At 52.7% G+C, this 17,894-nt stretch overlaps 5 protein-coding genes across 5 annotated transcripts; 2 read left to right on the plus strand and 3 right to left on the minus strand.

Annotated features, from left to right (window-relative positions):
• Positions 1 to 923: 923 nt before the first annotated feature.
• On the minus strand, positions 924 to 2,821 carry RHO25_010022 (uncharacterized protein; the record flags this gene model as incomplete). Its single annotated transcript, XM_023601543.2, has 2 exons — positions 924 to 2,492; positions 2,690 to 2,821. 2 exons carry the CDS (start codon positions 2,819 to 2,821, stop codon positions 924 to 926), a joined length of 1,701 nt encoding a protein of 566 aa, XP_023453784.1.
• A 1,473-nt stretch (positions 2,822 to 4,294) lies between these two features.
• RHO25_010023 (uncharacterized protein) lies at positions 4,295 to 5,161 on the minus strand (the record flags this gene model as incomplete). The annotated part of the gene is made up of 1 exon (XM_023601544.2): positions 4,295 to 5,161. One exon carries the CDS (start codon positions 5,159 to 5,161, stop codon positions 4,295 to 4,297), a length of 867 nt encoding a protein of 288 aa, XP_023453781.1.
• A 2,029-nt stretch (positions 5,162 to 7,190) lies between these two features.
• RHO25_010024 (uncharacterized protein) lies at positions 7,191 to 8,393 on the minus strand (the record flags this gene model as incomplete). The annotated part of the gene is made up of 1 exon (XM_023601545.2): positions 7,191 to 8,393. One exon carries the CDS (start codon positions 8,391 to 8,393, stop codon positions 7,191 to 7,193), a length of 1,203 nt encoding a protein of 400 aa, XP_023453782.1.
• A 691-nt stretch (positions 8,394 to 9,084) lies between these two features.
• On the plus strand, positions 9,085 to 10,460 carry RHO25_010025 (uncharacterized protein; the record flags this gene model as incomplete). The annotated part of the gene is made up of 4 exons (XM_023601546.2): positions 9,085 to 9,287; positions 9,350 to 9,590; positions 9,654 to 10,069; positions 10,118 to 10,460. The coding sequence occupies 4 exons, from the start codon at positions 9,085 to 9,087 to the stop codon at positions 10,458 to 10,460; spliced, it is 1,203 nt and encodes a 400-aa protein (XP_023453779.1).
• A 635-nt stretch (positions 10,461 to 11,095) lies between these two features.
• RHO25_010026 (uncharacterized protein) lies at positions 11,096 to 17,146 on the plus strand (the record flags this gene model as incomplete). Its single annotated transcript, XM_023601547.1, has 5 exons — positions 11,096 to 11,763; positions 11,811 to 13,548; positions 13,694 to 13,942; positions 14,031 to 15,102; positions 15,399 to 17,146. The coding sequence occupies 5 exons, from the start codon at positions 11,096 to 11,098 to the stop codon at positions 17,144 to 17,146; spliced, it is 5,475 nt and encodes a 1,824-aa protein (XP_023453780.1).
• Between the last annotated feature and the right edge of the window lie 748 nt (positions 17,147 to 17,894).

A 17,894-nucleotide genomic window follows, 5' to 3' on the forward strand; every position in this document is an offset into this window, starting at 1 on the left:
AGTTTGTGGAGCTTTAGGCAGTTGAGCTTCTTTCTCTGTTCCTGCAGGCGCGGAGCTCTTGATCCGCAGCTGCATTCCATGCCAAGAACCGATCGGCATATTTGGAAGAAGTCTTGGTCGAGGGACTCAGCCTCAGTGCTACGCGTGCTTTTTGCTGGTTGTTGCAGAGGAATATGTGGGTTGATTATTGTAGTAGACACTACTGTTTGAGTTCCAACAATAAAAGCCTGCATGCATGAAAAGTTTAGTGATCAGCCACGAAGGTGCGGGATGTGGTTTGTCTCTACTGCAGAAACGGCTCGGTTGCAGATTGATGACGGACAAGTGTTGTCTCTGTTGTTCGATGGTTCTGGTATGTTGCGGTGGTGGGATAGCTGGGAGCTTAGAACGATGTCTCTCTTGTGAGTTGCTTGGCCTTGATTTGATTTGTTCATGACTTGATGGAGAGCTCGCGGGGTTGTTGGAGATCCTGCTTGGGCTTTCGTGAGTTCTCTCGAGTTTCCATTGCTCATATTAGCCCATTGTCTCCGAATCAAGGTCAGGCGCAATCGTCTGCCGTCTGATGCTTCGGAAGCTTCGCATGGGGTGGAGGAATGGAGCTCTGATCTCTTGTCGGACTCGACTCTATGAGGCGGTTCAAGCTTTGGAAGAGTAGCAAGGATCTCCTGATCATTCTTGAGAGACTACCAAATGCTGCTGAACCTTTTCAAGAGCCTAAGCCTTGGCCATTGGGAAGCGACCGTCACCCAAGCCGGCGTGCGGCGAGCTGCAAATAGAAACAACGTCTCATTGTCAGCCATCTATCCATTACAGGTAATGCTAAGTTCACATGATTCATGATTCGTCCGCTGCATGAGAAACAAATCGCTCAGAACGCAAAGCAGAAAGTTGCACAAGTCATCACGCCCTCTTGCAGTCCTCACTCACTGCCCAGCCATCTTCAACCCGCTCTCCTTCAAAATGCGAATTGTGTCTTCGGGTGAGTATCCAAAGAATACCGGGCCATTGATCACAATCGCAGGCTTCTCTGATTTCTCGGCCGCCACAGGTGCAGAAGTCGCATCCTTGGTCACCCGGAGCAAGGGCGGGTTGGGAGACTGCTGTTGCTGTGCCGTCTTCGGGGCCACGAATGTGGTATCGGGTTCGGCAATAGCATTCGTAGTGTTATTCATGTTTCCCATTGCGGCTCGAAGGGCGGCCCCGAAGTCCTCGGGACCTCCGCCACCTTGTCCGCCCCCGACCATAGCGGTGTGATCAAACGGACATTTGCCTCCGCTTCCCTTGGGCACTGAGCTCGCGTCTGGTTTCTCTGGATACGTTGCTGGAGGCACAGAGGCAAGTTGCGCAGCCTTGCTGGATACCTCGTCCGCACTCTGCGCGTCTGTGTATTTGGCCGGAACATGAATGCCCCAGGGACGACTGGGAGATTCCCCCACTCGGATTTCGCGAACAGGCCTTTCGAAGTGCGGTACGCGCTCCTCCTCTCCATCATCCAGCTCATCCCCAATTTGTACTTCCGCGCTGACGCTCTTCGCCCAATTGCGGATCTTTTCATCGCTGAGCGCCCTTTCACTCCCATCATCCTCTTGCTCGTCCTCAACGGCAATGTCTTCTGGGAGCAATTCTTTATGTTTCTGCCCAAGGCCCTGGATCATCGATACGAGATTACCGTATTTGGCGTCCAGTTGCCTGATCTGTTCTTCGTTGCTCTGATATCGCATCACGCAGACTTCGTGGCTTCGTGGCAATTCGTGTTTGTGATTTTCGAAATAGGTGGCAACCTCTTCCGGAGAATGCTGATCGAGAAAGCGTATGGGACAAACGCCAACTTCAGCATTTTCAATCTGTTTCTCGGCCGGTCCTTTGCTAGGCGCCACGAGGCTGGGAGCTTTCGCATGCGCTGGAGATTCGCTATGATCGGACATTCCGCATATCTCGGCCTTGATCGGATCCAGCATGCTCGCCCTTCTGCTTCGCCGTTTCGAGAAACTTTCTCTCCCGTTGACATGACTTGCATTACTGATAGGTGTACTGCCTGTCCCTGTGCTTCCTCCACTACCATTCCTTTCGTATCTGCTCAGTACGCTCGCAGCATGTGAGCTCAGCTTCTTTTTGGCCATGCTGGCGAATGGACAGCCCAGCTGACTTGGCTTGCCCGGCACAGTGAAGTCCTGCTCCAGCGGCGATTCCGCGATACTCGGCATGAGAGAGCTCGAGCCCTCGGGATTATCTGCAGCAGGACCAGACCAGATCTTGACAGCCCCCTCGTCTATCACTTCTGGCACGGCGTGTCTGAGTCCGTTGGCTGCTATTATGGCTGTTCTAATCTTATTCGCCGCCCTTTTTGATCGCTCGTCGCTGCTTCGGTCAAGTATTTCTGGCGTAGTCTTCGGCGGGAAGTTTTCGTCTTTTGCTGTAGCGGGTGAAGAGATGAGGCTCAGTGGCGGCGTGGTCGTGGCGTCGGTACGGTATAGCTTTGCGAGTTCGTTGTACTACACACAGAAGTGTTAGTTGTAGTCAAGCTAGCGTTTCGAGATGTAGCGATCCAGCAAGCAAAGCGAGTCAGAGTCAATTTGAAAACAGTCTGTCAACGCCGCCGGAACCGACGACTACAGATCTAGAGCTATGTTGATTCATCACGAGGGAAGATGGCAGTGTGTATGGATGGAGGAGCGCTGTGCTATCGTACCTGTTCTCTTGCCGTGGCCAGTTTCCTCTCCAAGGCAGAATGTCTCCCAAACAACTTCTGGTATTCATCTTGTAGAGCATCGAAACCAGCCGCAAGCTGCTCGATCAGCTTGTCGACTTCAACGCTGCCCATGGCGGGGACTTTCGACGGCGAAGGTGTGCAGAGGTGTGGTGTGACGGAAGTGCGCGTGGACCGGGTTCCGATCGAGATGTCGGGAAGTGTCGCGCATGTGCTGGCAGCCTGCGAACCGAGCGAGCTACCCTTGTCGGCGTAGTCCAGGGAGCTGTGCGACGCGAGCGAACATCGAGCGGTATGCGGAGACTGTGGTGGATGGCTGTCGGCGCGAATGTTGATGAATAATGATGGGTGAAGGGCGAGTCGAGGAAGATCTGCGCAGCGTCATTGCTGAGGCGAAGTCGGCGTGGACGTTGAGGGTGAAAGAAGGATCCGGTCTTTTCTCCGCGTCACATGCTTCGCTGCCGACATCGAACCACGTTGACTTTGGCGACAGGTCGTGCCGATGTTGGTCGAACGAAGAGTTTCGCTCACATCGCGCACAAGACGAAAGCAGTAAACGCGGCGCTGAAGACCACCGCCAGGTTTAGACTTCCACAGGTTCCTGCGAATGGAAGCACGCAAATCGCCCTGCAGGATCTAATCTGATCCTCAGTTCTGCCGCCATCATCACGCCATCTGCTGTTCTCGAGATGTGAAGATTGTCACATCAAAGTTTGCCAATTATCCCATTGTTACGACCGCAGATGCCAGATGCGGGCCTTTCAGAGCCGTGTGCACGCGACCTTCCCTTTCTGTGAAGTGAAGCGCTTGCTGATGAGATGAACTAAGCTGAACAGGCTGTGGAAGTGAGGCTGGGAGAGGTTTCGAGGGTAACTGTAAATGTGCAGCTCGAAGGGAACACAAGAGGTCTGTTCAGCGGAGGTACCAACCTGCTCCGACAACGCCGCAATTTTTCCCAGCGAGCTCCATTGCGTCTCGACCTGCTCACTGCTGGGATCTTACATCGTGGAGGTCTTGTAGTGCTGAGTTGTCGAGAGTGTGCGTCGCAGTCAACTGATCGTAAAAGGTAATGAGCTCGTTCTTTCCTGCTAGAAGATTTCCCTCAGGCAATGACGACCGGAACATAAGTCCGATGTTGATGGATCTAGTTTCTGGTCAGTGACCCGCAACGTTGTTGCCTTCTGTGCACTCGTCCACCCAGCCCGCTGGAGTGATTGTGTTTGGATCTGTACAACGGCGTTGCCTGCCCTGACAACACAATCCACGAGTTGACTCTCAGATAACTTCTGGCTGCGCGTCGGCAAGTAGCTGACCATTCGTCAGCGCCAACTTTGTGACTCGGAAAGCGAGAAGAGACGCGACCACTAGAATGTGATAGACATAGAGAATAGAGGAACTAGTGCAATTAGACGTGTTGGGTCGTAAGAAATTTCGTTCATCCTTTTTATCTTGCCATCTGCACGCTAGTACCAGTCCCCTCTTGGTTTTGTGGGATCTGACTGCGTGCAATAATTCCCACTCTGATGTAAGACAGTCTCAACACCTGGGTACATCAAACTCGGTAAAATCCTTTCAGACCTACGCCTGTTAATTCTTCATCCTCTGAACACCTCTCGCCTCTCGGTCTTTCTCACGCAAGAACTGTACGATACAGCACTCGCATTTGCATCCCGGAAGCATTCTCTCCTCGAGAACTTGAGGGGCGGCTGGCTTCGGTACGTTCTTTTCCTGCATCAAACGAACAACATCCACGACTCCGTCTTCCACACGAACGCCCGCTGTCTTAAGACCCGGCAAGAGCTCATTCGAAATGTACTTGTAATCCTTCTTCTTGCTGTAGATCACGTAGAGCTTCCTGATTGTGCTGGCAGCCTCCTGTCCCATCCCTCCGATTCTGTGCAAGATGGCAGCACCGTCCTTTTCTTTGACGAAGACCGTGCCATAGAGCCGACTCTTCAGAAACATGCTGGAGAGGACATCAAACCTCAGCTGTTGATTGACTTTGGCTAGTGTTGGGAATTCGGCTCGCTGCGCGGTGTGTTGCGTGGACTCAGAGGAGTCCTGCAGTCGGCGTTTATGAGCATGATGGAGGGGAGTGGCATCGCTAGCGTTGATGCGCAAGAAAGTGATGCGATGCGCGGGGCCACAGGGCCGCCAGGTCTTCACGCGGCATTGATGATTGATGTGTGGCCAGCGGGAGAGCTTGTGTTTGATGCTTGAGTCGGGCTTCTGATATTTCAACCGAGTACGAGAATGGGTCTCGAACTTGACTGTGTCATCACCGCCGTAGACAATCTCGCTACAGACGCGACACTGATATGGCGTTGTACTGCCAACGAGGCGGTAGATCTCGTCGCGAAGCTCGCGAGGGATGGTGCTCAAGCTGGCTCGGAGTTGAAGGCCGTTGGTGTTGTGATTCGGCGCAGTGAGTGCCGCGCCGCCCGGCATGTCCATGTTGTGCTTATTTCGTGATGTTGATGTCGTGTGCGAGTATTTGAACAGATTGCTTGACGGTTGTCAGTGCGTCGGAACCGAAGGCTGTGCCAAGCCATTCATGTGAAGTGAAGCAGTGCGGATCTGCAGTTTCACTTCACATTTGCTAGAACCGATTGGCGATGATACTGTGCGTCAAATACTTACGCAAACGGTCAAAGACCATGCGGTCTCTCAATTCGCGGCAATGAGGCAAACGGCGGGGCTTTTCCTTTTCGGTGCCTCAGAGCAGATGGCCATAATCTGAGAATCTGCTTTGAGCTCCGTCTCTTCGATAGACACATTCTACAGCACGCTTCACCCAAGGGTTGGAAGAAAGACCATCTGCGTTTTTCCCCAGTCGAACACTCCAGAGCTTTTCACTCTCATCGTTGATTCCGCGCAGCGCGGCAAAGAAAAAGCAGCCTTCAAAGGCTTCCATATTTGGCGGCTCTCTGTCGACCTGGTCTAACGGTAGGGCACGTAGTAGATCATTGGCAAAGTCCTCCAGGCAAAGTCCAATTGGAAAAGTCCAGCTCCAGTCTCGTACTGCGAAGTTGGCAACGCTTGCCGTATGCGATCTCTGCGGGATGTTTGGTTCAATTCCGGCGGTCGACAATACTTTTGCTTCGGTTCGTTCACTTCTCGATCATTTTGGACCGAACTTTGGCTTTCCAAGACACGAATCACAGCGATAAACTAGATACAAGGGTTTCTTCTGTATAATAGCATCAGACGTGTCCATTCTCGGCCGCTCTGGTCTAATGGTTAAGGCACGTAGAGGCGCGTCCGGGGTTTTCTCCCGCGTATTTTCCAATCTTTCTCTGATCGATTGGCAGCGTTTGGCGCAGCTCTGTCCTCTATGTGATGCTGGTTCGATTCCGGCGGGTGGCATTTCTTTTTGCAGTGGCCTTTTCCCACATTAATTACCTCGAATATCTGGTTGGTATACCAGTGGCACACATCTTGCCGGTCTCGTCGTTCAAGAGAGAACATGTTACCCCAGGAGGATCTTTTTCACTTGAATGTACTCGAGCTTGTCTCCCTCCGAGAAAGGTCGTCGGTCTCTGCTTCCTTGTGTGACGAAGCGACATGAGTGTACCACAGAGCGCTTCTGAGACACAGATTCGTGTTGTCCCAGCTTATGGTACTCTTGGTAACGCCCCGGCCTGGGACGTGCCTGACTGCGCAACTCGAAGTGCAAGGCCGCGTATCCGTCGCACCTGCTGCCTCAACAACGCACTCTCGTACGTCCTGTGCGACCTCAAATCCTGCGCATCGACGATATGTACATGTAACCCACGCTCATGTGCGGTTTGCCGCCATGCTCCACGAGATCTGGCCGGAAGTTGATAAAACCTGCTCGACGTCCATCTCTCCGCTCCACTAGAATGGCTTTACAGAGAACCCCGCGAACGTAAGCCGTTACTCCGAGCGCCCAACACTCAACCATCCTAATGTCGATCCTCAGAGTCACCGTCCGCTCCGTCGGCCCAGTAAACTCGACCGAGCAGCTCAAAATAAGGTTGAGAGAGGCGACAGCGAACATGATAGTCAATGAGGACATGGAGGCTACAGACAAGCAGCGGAAGAGCCGAGTCCCAAGGCAGTTGGTCAGAAAAGCCGCGCCTGAGAGACCTTTGGCGGTTGGAAGCAGCACTCTCGGCCACCCGATCTCATCTTTATCCTATGGCACATCGCGAGTATCTCCTAGGTCAAGATCAACTTCTAGTCCGAAAGTCCTGGTCCGACAGCCAACTCTGCCAGTGGCTCCGCGACCTCCAGACAGAGCGCCTCTACAGACCCACAATGATTCACGCACAGCCGACAGGCGTCGAGCTCTCGCACCTCGAAATGCTGAGAACGCAATGAGAATACCTCTTGCAAAGGCCCCTGATACAGGCGAGTACAGCATCAAGCGATCCAGGAGGGAGACAAGAAAGGGCGACACGTGGGAAGTGACCCGCAAATCGCGCTATGCGTACTGGCCAACAAGCCCGAGAGGAAAATCTCAATCGTGATCTTTGATGGCGTCTGCCCTGCACAGCCGCTCAAAGAGGAAGCCGTCGTCTCCCAGCGCGTCACTGTCTTCGACCACGAAACTGGCTGTTCCGACGTACGATGCAAATCCTTCGACTTGCACTCGAACTATCGGCAGACCTTCATTCGTGGCCCCGAATTGTTCGTACAGTTTGCCAGCAAAGCCCCCTCTACCTCGATTTGCATGCGATACCAGGGAATGGTAGGTCACAGGTTCTTCAAGGCCTTTCGCGGATTCCAAAGCGATCCGGGCGGCGACTGCACTCCCAGTTGGCGAGCGGTCTGTCTGTTGATCTGCGAAGAAGCACAATCCAACTTCAGCGCGTGCTGTGCCAGGCAGTGGGGTCCCCGCTTGAGAGTCTACAACTACTACGGAGTACAGGAACCCTAAGTCCTCATGATCAGGATGGGTGAAGAGGTATCGCAGCGAGGGGTCCTTGTTGACAGCAGCCTTGATATTTCTTGTAGCGAGATCCATAGCAGCAAGATCGACAGCGGAGCTGAGTCCACTCGCAAACCCCAATTCCTCTCCAGAAATAAGGCAATAAAATGCGCCTCCGTAGCTGAAATCAGCAGTGACGTGTGCTCTTTCACCTAGTCCTGGCCATCGGTACTCGCTGGGGATGTCTATTCGGACGTTCAGTCCAGTGGCAAAAGAGGGCACAGAAATGTGCGAGACAGGCCTTGTGGGATCCGACTTGGTACCATCGGCATTTGTAGGTACAGTGACTTCAACAAGCCCGCAAGGCGCGTGCAGAACCAATTTTGCAGTTCTTGCAGTCGCATCATGCTTCACATCATCCCGTCTAGGGAAAACGTTCTTATCATGGGTGTCTACGAGGAATCTGCCAAGAGCTATGGTAGCATGCCCGCACATGGTTGAGTAGCCTTCATTGGTGAGAAACAGCACCCCGATGTGCGCTTTCCCGGTTGTCGTGTGTTCTGTATCTTGACGAAGGACAGCGCCGTACATGTCCCTATGCCCGCGAGGCTCAAGCATGAGCTTGCGGCGTACGTGGTCGTACTGTTGCTTCGCTTGCGCTCGCTGTTCTAGTAGCGTGCCTGATAGTGCCGGGTAGCCGCCGTATATGATGCGAGTGGGCTCGCCTGTTGTATGCATATCGATACAGTGGATGGCATTCTCGGAGCTCTTCAATTGTTGGGCAACGTCCATGTTTTTTGCTGTTTTAGCTAGCTAACGAGCTTTGTCTCAGAGAAGTTCACAGTGGGCAGGCGTTGATGACGTAGGCCGGACATGTCGTAGCCGCAGGGAAATCTGTCTCCGCCCTACAGAGTATTGCAGATACAGCATACATAGCTCGGACTCCAATAATGCCGATGGAAGTGAGCGGCTGGCTGGGCGAGCAAAGAAATGGAGCAACTCAGCTCAGCTCGTAGTGCTCCGTCTTGGCAAGACTTGGACTAGTCAAATAACGGGTCAAACTTTGAACAGCATCAACGTCTTGCCAGGGATGGCTGACGTGGTGCAACCAAGTTTCGCGCCTACTCCTCCAGGAACAAAGCGTGGCGTTCTTCCACGACTGCGCCTTCGGAGGTCGTAATCGCACCGAATTCGACTTGCTCGTCGAGACGTTCACATCAGCATTAACAACACGTACACTCATCGTCTGCTTACCCCCATGTCGCCAATCGCCCTTGTAGGTGGCCAGACTCTCGCCTCGGCATGCGCGGGATATACATCCCAGCATGCTGCCTTCTCTAATAAATAATCACATTCGCTGACCGTTCTTCCAGCACTTTTCCTGCCCAGTGTAACAATGCCTCGGGTACCTTTTGATCTCGATTTGTTCGGAAAATCCTGCTGATCTGCAGCATCTGTGCTGTTGTTCACTCGCTTTGCAGGCATGACCGCCTCATCAGTCGCTGTCGTGCAGAGGCCTGTTTCCAAATCTGGACATGGCCCTACGCTGTCGCCCCCAACGGGCACTCCCTCCATAGGCAAGAAAGCCACAATTTACAAGCATGTGAGCCAGTCGAGCATGGAGTGGCTGCTGGAGAGACTCAAAGGTGTCCTGGTCGTTGTCAGCTTTCTGACATGCGCTGCATGGTATTGCTCTGCCAAGCCTCATATACTCAGTGAGCCCGCCACAGGCTGACTGCCATTCACAGTCTTCATATTCAACAATTTTTCGGTCTACCATTGTACTGGTCGAGTCGGCTCTATCGCTCCTGGCAAGACGCTGTCAAGTCGTCTACAGCCGTACTTCTGATCGGACTGAACCAGTGGCGTGCACCAACCACGGCCGAAATCAGTTGGGATGAAAGTGTGAAAGGACAGATCAAGTGGACATCCAACGGGAAGATTGAGTTCAATGCGCCGGATCGAATGGTCTTGATCGCGAATCATCAGGTACGCTTCCGTCCTGCCTCAAGTCACATAACAACATTGGAGAACTTCTGCTCATGCTCACAGATTTACACTGATTGGATATACCTCTGGTGGTCCGCATACACAGCCCGACACCATGGACACTTGATTGTCATCTTGAAAGATGCGTTGAAGAAGATTCCGATTGTCGGCCCTGGCCTGGTGTTCTTCAACTGGATTTTCCTCTCCCGTAAATGGGAAACAGACGAGGTTGAAATGCAGCGTAGCCTTGGCCGACTTGCTCAAGATCGCGTACCTATGTGGCTATTACTCTTTCCTGAGGGCACGAATCTTACAGCTCGATCGCGCAGCATGAGCAAGAAATGGGCCGACAAGGTTGGGACCAAGGACTTTGATCTTAGCTTGATCCCAAGAAGTCGTGGTCTACAATTCTGCCTGCGTGAACTGGCTAGCACCGTGGACTGGTTGTACGACTGCACTATCGCATATGATGGCATTCCGTGAGTAACTCGCTCCGCATCGTGGTCACATTACTCATGAATAAGCAGGCCAGGAGTGGACAGTCAAGATGTGTGGAACCTTCCTAATCTGTACTTCGAAGGTCGCAAGCCGCCGACTGCCCATATGCACTGGCGACGCTTCGCTGTCTCCACAATCCCCTTTGAAGACGCCGAGGCTTTTGACAAGTGGCTATACGAGCGGTGGGCAGAGAAAGAGCAACTCCTGCAGCAACATCAGCGCACCGGCAAATTCCCTTCTTCTGGCGCTCCCATGCTAGCCAAGATCGAGCTTTGGCACTTTGTCGAAATGCTCCAACTCTGTGTGAGCTTCTTTGCAGCGCTTGCGCTATGGTTGATCGTAAGGACAGTGATTAGAACCCTGCCTTCATAAATCGATAGACACAACCTAAGACTAGACAGTCGTGGGACTACTTCGGAGCTGTCCACTTCGAGGCTTCTCACCAGTATGCCACTGGAGCTGAACCTTTAGCCAATCCTGACAACGCGGAAACTGCTGCAAGAGCTTGCAGTGCAGGAATTCATGCATGGAAGCTAATAGAAGCAGCGTGTTGTGTCGTGTCGCATCGTGTTGGAGAAGTGGTGCTCGCGAGGTTCCCGACAGTGGCGCCCGCGCGGGTGATCGCGATCGCGCCGCAACGCGTCTCCAGCAGCAGGCTGCAACTCACAACTCTTCACTGCTTCACTGCGACACAAACGTTTATCGCATTCTGTCATCAGCGACCACAGCAGTCGAGCAGTCACAGCGAGTAAGCGCATGCGCAAAGCTCTTAGCCGACGTCTGCTTTCAGGTGAGGCTGGGTGGCGATCCTTAAGGCAACAGACCGCTATCCATTGGACCACAGCACGACTGAAGACTATAGCTGCCTTGTGCATGAACTCGAGGCCCATAACTCCCAAACCGACCCCTAAGTGTACATATTCACTGCCTTCGTCCAACATCTCTCCTTCTGCCCTTCACTCATTCAACAAACTACGAAGAACTCAAATTCAGCGACAGATCAAACAATGGCGAGCCAAGCGGAACCAGTCCGAATTGACTTGCCAAAGCTGCCAGTCAAACACGAAGACTTCATTGGATACCTCGATCGAAACAGAGACAGATCTGTTGCGGAGCTTCTGCAGCCCTTCCAGCAATATGACTTCGAGATGCGAAAAGTGTTCGCTCAGCTGCCGAGCCACGAAGCCATTGCCACTCCCAGCGTAGTGCCAGTCTTCGCTGGACAGGAGAAGACGCTTCGCGCTCGCGCACGAGATCTGCAAGCAGAAGATGAGAAGGCGCGAGATTCATACATCATGCCACTGAAGCATGAAGAACGCAGACCCAACGGCAGTCCAGCAATCGCACAGTCTTTCAAAGATTTTCACACCAACTTCAATGTCTTCTCCGAGTCCTCCTTGGTCGACTTGAACTGGGACAATGTGGTCGCCGCCGGCTCCAGTGTTGTCACACCCCTGCTTGCAGTCCCGGAGGAACATTGCGGATCAAAGAGAGCACTGCGCCAGTACTACCATGAGCAAATTGCGGTAGCGTCCGACGTCGATCTTTTCTTGTATGACTTAACAGAAGAGCAAGCGATTGAGAAGATCAAAGAAATCGAGAAGAGCATTCGAGACGCGATTCTCACAGAGACCACAACCGTGCGCACGAAAAATGCAATCACGATTGTTAGCCAGTAAGTTCAACCCAGAAAACGCGCTGCTCACGCTGATACGTTGCCAGGTACCCGACACGTCACATTCAGATTGTCTTGCGCATTTACAAGTCGATTTCGGAGATTTTGACCGGTTTCGACGTCGACTGCAGTTGTGCCGCTTTCGATGGAAAGCAGGTTTACGCCAGCCCTCGTGCCATAGCAGCATACATCACGCAGATAAACACGATCGACCTCAGCCGCCGAAGCCCTTCGTACGAGAATCGTCTTTCCAAGTACGCGCGTCGTGGTTTCGAAGTGTACTGGCCGAACCTTGACCGCTCTCGTATCGATCCTACCATCTTTGAGCGCTCTTTTGGTCGTACCGAAGGCCTGGCTCGGCTCTTGATCTTGGAGAAACTACCGAAGACTGAGGATAGAGAAGCGTACTTGGATCAGCGTCGCGCAGAACGCGGAAGACCCGCTATCAACCGCTATCTCCAACGCCGCTATCGCATCCGAGACAACATCAAGGACGACTATGAAGATGAAGTCGCCGAATGGGTCGACTCCGACGAGGTCTCCGATTACCACACTTTCACGATCCCTTATGGGCCGAAGTATCACGCTCGCAAAATCGAAAAGCTGTTGTTCACAAAAGACCTGTTGCTCAATGCCGAGTGGAACCGCCCCAAAGATCGAAAAGACATCAATCTACACAGGCACCCAGCGTTCTTTGGCCGCGCTGAGGATGTGTTCGCAGACTGCTGTGGCTACTGTCCGTCTCCAGGCAATGAAGAGGAGGAGGAACTCGCCGAAGAAGAGAGCAAGATCTATGTCTCCGGCGACATCAAAGGTAAATTCCTGGTCGACAATCCAGGGAGACAAGCTATTGGTTCCTTCAACCCCATCTCTGCCGAGGGTTGGACAGACATGGCCTATGTGGGCAACACAGAGCAGCTGTGCAGAGCTATAGTCGATCACGACGCGGAGTTTGTAAGCAGCTGGCTTGAGCAAGAAGGCAACGACCCAAATACGCGTGACTACACTGGTCGAACACCACTACATCTCGCTGTTTCCAACTCCACTCTTGAAGTTGTCGAGCTCCTTATCTCTCATGGATCTCGCATTGTGGCACGACTCGTGGACGGGAAGACTGCGCTTCACCTTGCTGCCATGCGCGGCAGCGTCGAAATTGTCTCCGCCTTGTTACGCAAGAGTGCAGCGAACGAAGAAGAGGAAGAGAGCAAGCGTGACGCAAAGCGCAAAGCTCGTGCTGCTGCGCGAAATGATGGGCTTGATGCTGCCATGGAAGATGCAACACTGGAGTCCAAGACCACTGATCCGGAAAGCGACTCCGATGTAGACATGGTCGAAGACGCCGAGGAAGAGGACAACATGGATGCGACTACGGAGAATTCGATGATCAATATTAAATCGCCAGCCTCGGAAGAAAGCCAGGACGTTTTGACATCTGCGGAAGAGAAAGAAGACGAGCCCGACGTCTACGATGTCAACGTTGTGGCGTGGGATACTGCAGTATCTCCGTTACATCTGGCAATCATCAAAGGCCATGGCGATGTTGTGCGTTGCCTGGTCACGGAATTCGGCGCTGATATTCTGCTGCCAGTGAAGCTTCTCCATGATCACGACAGGTCAGCTCGTGGCGCAATACTGACATTGGTTCTCGCTCTGCAACTGCCTCTCGTAGAAGCTGAAATGATGACCAAAACCCTGATCGAGTTGGGAGCCACCATATCGCAGGCGGATATGCAGCAGAACACCGTGGTGCAGTATTGTATTGCTGAGCAGCCGCAGATGCTTCAGGTAAGTCACTATCTGTGCAATGCTTCCCTAAATGCCAATGTCTCCGCCGACGAACCCACGCCGTGCGGGAGCCAAGACAATTTGGCTCGTCTTGTGCAAAAGTCCAAGGGGGATTTTTTAAGAGCAAATGACTAACGCCTGGTAGATGCTGCTGGACACCGACAAGACGGGTGCCGCGAGAGCCATCAATCACTTAGCTGTGTCCGGCTCGCACTGGCATCCTAGCATGGCTAGTCCTCTTATGAAAGCAATTATTGCGAAGGACAGTCTTGTTGCACTGTTGCTTTTGACAAATGGCGCGCGACCAGATGTTGACTTCAGTGCATTCATGAAGGCTTATCATTCGAACCGCGAGCCCAATTCGGATTCCAAACGAAACAGGGAAGAGTTCGAGGTAAGCAATTTGGCAGCTGATTATGGCCACAGCAAATGCTGTTTACGAGATTCGCAACAACCTCTCTACAAATGCTAATAATTCACAGAAAAGCATTCAGCAGCCTGTAATCAGCGCTGTACTACATGAAGTGCCAAGCGTTGCGAAGATACTGATTGAGCAGCACGGCGTTGACATCAATATCATAGACACGCACGGCTGGAGAGCTGTGCACGATGAGTACTCGAGACGATACACCAAAGGAGAGTCGCTCTTAGACTGCGTTCGATCGAAAATCAAAGAACTTCGCGAATGGAAGCCTGTCGAAGAGGACCAGCCGGAAGAGCCAATCCAGCTCAAGAACGACGACTTTTACCTTTCCGAGCTCACAGAAGGCTCCTACCAGTGGTGGTGCGCCCAAAAGCAGATCCGTGCCGCGAAGGACTCATACGGAAAGGGACTGAAGGACTACACTAAAGCTATCGAAGAGCAACGTACCAAAGTGAAGGACACGACTGCAAAGACGACTGCAATCCAGGAATTGATCACGCTCTACGAAGAGCTTGAGGCCACACTGGTGAAACGCAATGCAAAGACCTTCCGGGAACTCTACCCAGACATCAAAGATCCTGAAGACCGAGATCATCACTATCGCCACCACCGCTACACTCCCGAGAAACCGCAGCCGTTCAAATTGGAGTTCTCCTTCCAGCTCCCGGATCTGACTGACGAGGCTCAAGCGCGTTATCTGAAGCTCTTTGAGGCTGCATGGTCTGGCGATCTGAAAGCGGTCAAGGAGTTGACGCTCTCGCCATGGAAGAATGGAGAGGGAGAAGATCAGCCGCCTCTGAAGGTAGCGACAAAGGATCTATTTGATCTTTCCCCGTTCCATATTGCGGTCCTGCAGGGCAATCTGGAGCTAGCATCAGCGATTATGGAGATCGCCGCAGCCCAATATCAGCCTGTCGAGAAGACCGAGAATTGCCGCTACAACATTGACGGCGGAGATAGTGAGTACGACAGTGAAAATGATTCAGTGGGCTCAGACATCGCACTGCACTCTGAGATTGTGGATGAGAACTTCACGGTGGAGAATGTGGGCGAGGTGTCGATGCAGGTCCAGAGCCGAGTCAAGCCACTGTCCATGCTTCTCTGGCAAGCTCCAGTGGCCGACTTCCTTGGTAAGTTCCCTCGTGTAGCCTTCGACAGACGTCAATCGCAGGAGGTACGGAGCTAGTTGCGGACAGCAAAACGGAAACTGGAGAAATACGCTTACTTTGCGATCTCTCCTCGCGAAGCAGGTTCAGCAGCCGCCTCGCTTGTCGAGACAGAGCGGCTTAGCTATTCTGCGCAAGGCAGAGATACGAGGCTCGAAAGGCACTTGAGTTCCGCGGGCAGAGGAGCGCAGATCCTCAGTCCTAGTTTCTGTTTTGCTTTCCGGTAGTAGTGAGTCTGTGCTAACCTTCCTTCCCATTAGGCGGACCGTTACGTTCCTCACCAGCTAATAGCAGTGGGTTCAGCTACTTCGGACCTCGTCGACAGCACACGATGGCTGGTAAGCGGACCAACACAGGGTCGTTGAAGGCCTCCAGCCAGCTTCTGTCCGCCGAAAAGCTCAAGACTGTTGGTGAACCCCAGAATCTCATCCAATTCGCTCTGCACAAGGACGACCAAGACTTGCTCATAGCGCTGCTGTCCCTTGGCCAACAGTACACCGAGAAGTATGTTGATGAAGATGATGAGAGTGCGAAACGCTTCTTTACCATCGAGGAAGATGACTTCTTGGAGGCCATCAAGCTTGATCGGCCACATTTGGTCGCAGAGATCATCAAGCGCACTGGTGCCGGTATTCCACTTGACGCTCTCGTCCGCAAATCAGGAGTCGAAGTAGTTGAAAAGCCGAAATACTATCAAGGCCTTTCCGTGTATGGCAAGAAGCGCAAGGATTGGGCTGATCGCGGCCGAGAGCAAACTCATCAGCCCTTCGAAGCTCATCGTCCTCCCCTCTTGGAAGCCTGCCGTGCGAACTCGATTGACATGGTCGAATGGTTCTTGTCAGACGCACCCATTCGCGCCTACAAGGAGTTTGCAAAGACGAACAAGGATGACAAGAGAATCAAGCTGCTGGCCGAAGCCAAGAGGGGCTTTGAGACTACAGTGGCGAAGTTTCTCAACACTCAAGCCAATCTTGCCATCCACTGCTGCCTCTTGACCAAGCCGTTACCGGAGACTGAGGCGATGCTGAAGTTTCTGATCAAAGCCCTACCAGAGTCTTTGAATTTCAAATCGCAGGACGGTTTCACGCCGCTGATGCTTTGCTTCCGATTCCAGAGGGAGAAGGAGGCCAAAATGCTCATTGATGCGGCGGCTGATCAGACCATACGGACAGCAGCCAGCGAAAATCTCGTACATGGTCTCTTGTACCGGACTATTTCGGGCGACAAAGGCCTCTCTCGGCTTGAGAGAATGCTGCAACTTATTGACAGGCGACTCTTGCCCACACTCTTCACGGAACGCAGCGCCCGACACCCTGGCTCTTTGACTCCGATCGCTCAATGGCTCCAGCAAGTCAGCGAAAGCTATGGAATTGATAAATACGCGGACCAAGTACTTCGAAAGTTGCTCACGTGGAGCGAATGCCAGGAGCTTAACTTCGTTAATGGCGAGGGCAACACCCCGATTCATGTTGTTGTACGACAAAACAACGAGACCTTGACGGAGACTCTGCTCCAGCATGATCCAACCCTGGCACTACGTGAGAATGCGACCGGCAGAACGCCGTACGAGATGGCAGAAGACGGTGCCATTGCAGCTCTGTGTGACAATGCCCCTCCGCTGCCAGGTGATTACAACTTCCCAGAGCGCCGTGTCCGCAAGCATGGCTGGCCAAAGAACTTCAACAACGAAATTACTAGTCGAGACCCCCAGGACTTCATCAACGAACCAGACGCGGACCGCCGCACGTCCCAAGAGAAGGTCTGGGACCTGCTGAAGGCTGTGAAGGCTCAGCTCGAGACACAGGGGCTTGCCAAGCGACGACTGGTCACTCTCAATGAGGCGAATGAGGTTGCGCGGAGACTTGCTGCGAAGAAGGGCTCTGATCGTAGTGTTCCGATGTTGACTGACAACAACAGAGAAGAAGTGGAGGAAGCAGTGGAGAAGGTCGACGAGGTCTCGCTGTGGATGAACCAGGCTGCAGCTTGTTTGGAGGATGAGGATGAGTGAGTGCTGACGCAGGACTTCACTCCAATTGATATCCATCAGGCCGGCTTCGCTTGCTGTATCGGATCGAAGCCTGGAATACTACTGCAGGCTAGTCGCGGACAGCACAATGGAAACTCGGATTTATGCACACTTTGCGATATCTCTCGCGACCTTGATCTCACAACTATGTCGCTTGTCGAAACGGAGCGCCTTGGCTACACTGTACAAGGCGGAGATACGAGGATTGAAAGCGCACTCGAGCTTCTCGGGCGGAGGAGTACGCAATATTCATCCTAGTCTCTGTTTTGCTCTTCTGTGGTAGTGCAGGCCAGCGTTGAACTCGTGTCAAGGGAGGAAGAGTTCCTTATGCTAGAACGTCTGTGATTCATCTGACGGAATTCGCGCTGCGTCTTGCTCGAGTTCATGACAACGCCATAGTTTATAACACTAGTTAACCCGGATCCGTTCTTTGGCGGAACCGAGTAGAGCTAAGCATCAAGAATAGCAGAACGACGTACCTCAGCCCTCCTTGCTGCTTCAAGCCATGCAATCGCTATCATGGGAAGACTTTTCTGACATGCAGTACTTACAAGTAGCGAGAATTGCCAGCGCTCACCACATCAACAACATTACTGCACTGGACTGTAGTTCAAAGAATCGCCCGGTACCGGTGTTTAGGATGAAAGTTCAGCCGACAAAGCTTGGCACCCTCGTCAGTTGGTACCCAGCTACCCACAAAGTTCTCGACCATTCAGACAGCTAGCTCTTT

Source organism: Cercospora beticola, chromosome 6 (assembly GCF_033473495.1).
Source record: "Cercospora beticola chromosome 6, complete sequence".
NCBI lineage: Eukaryota > Fungi > Ascomycota > Dothideomycetes > Mycosphaerellales > Mycosphaerellaceae > Cercospora > Cercospora beticola.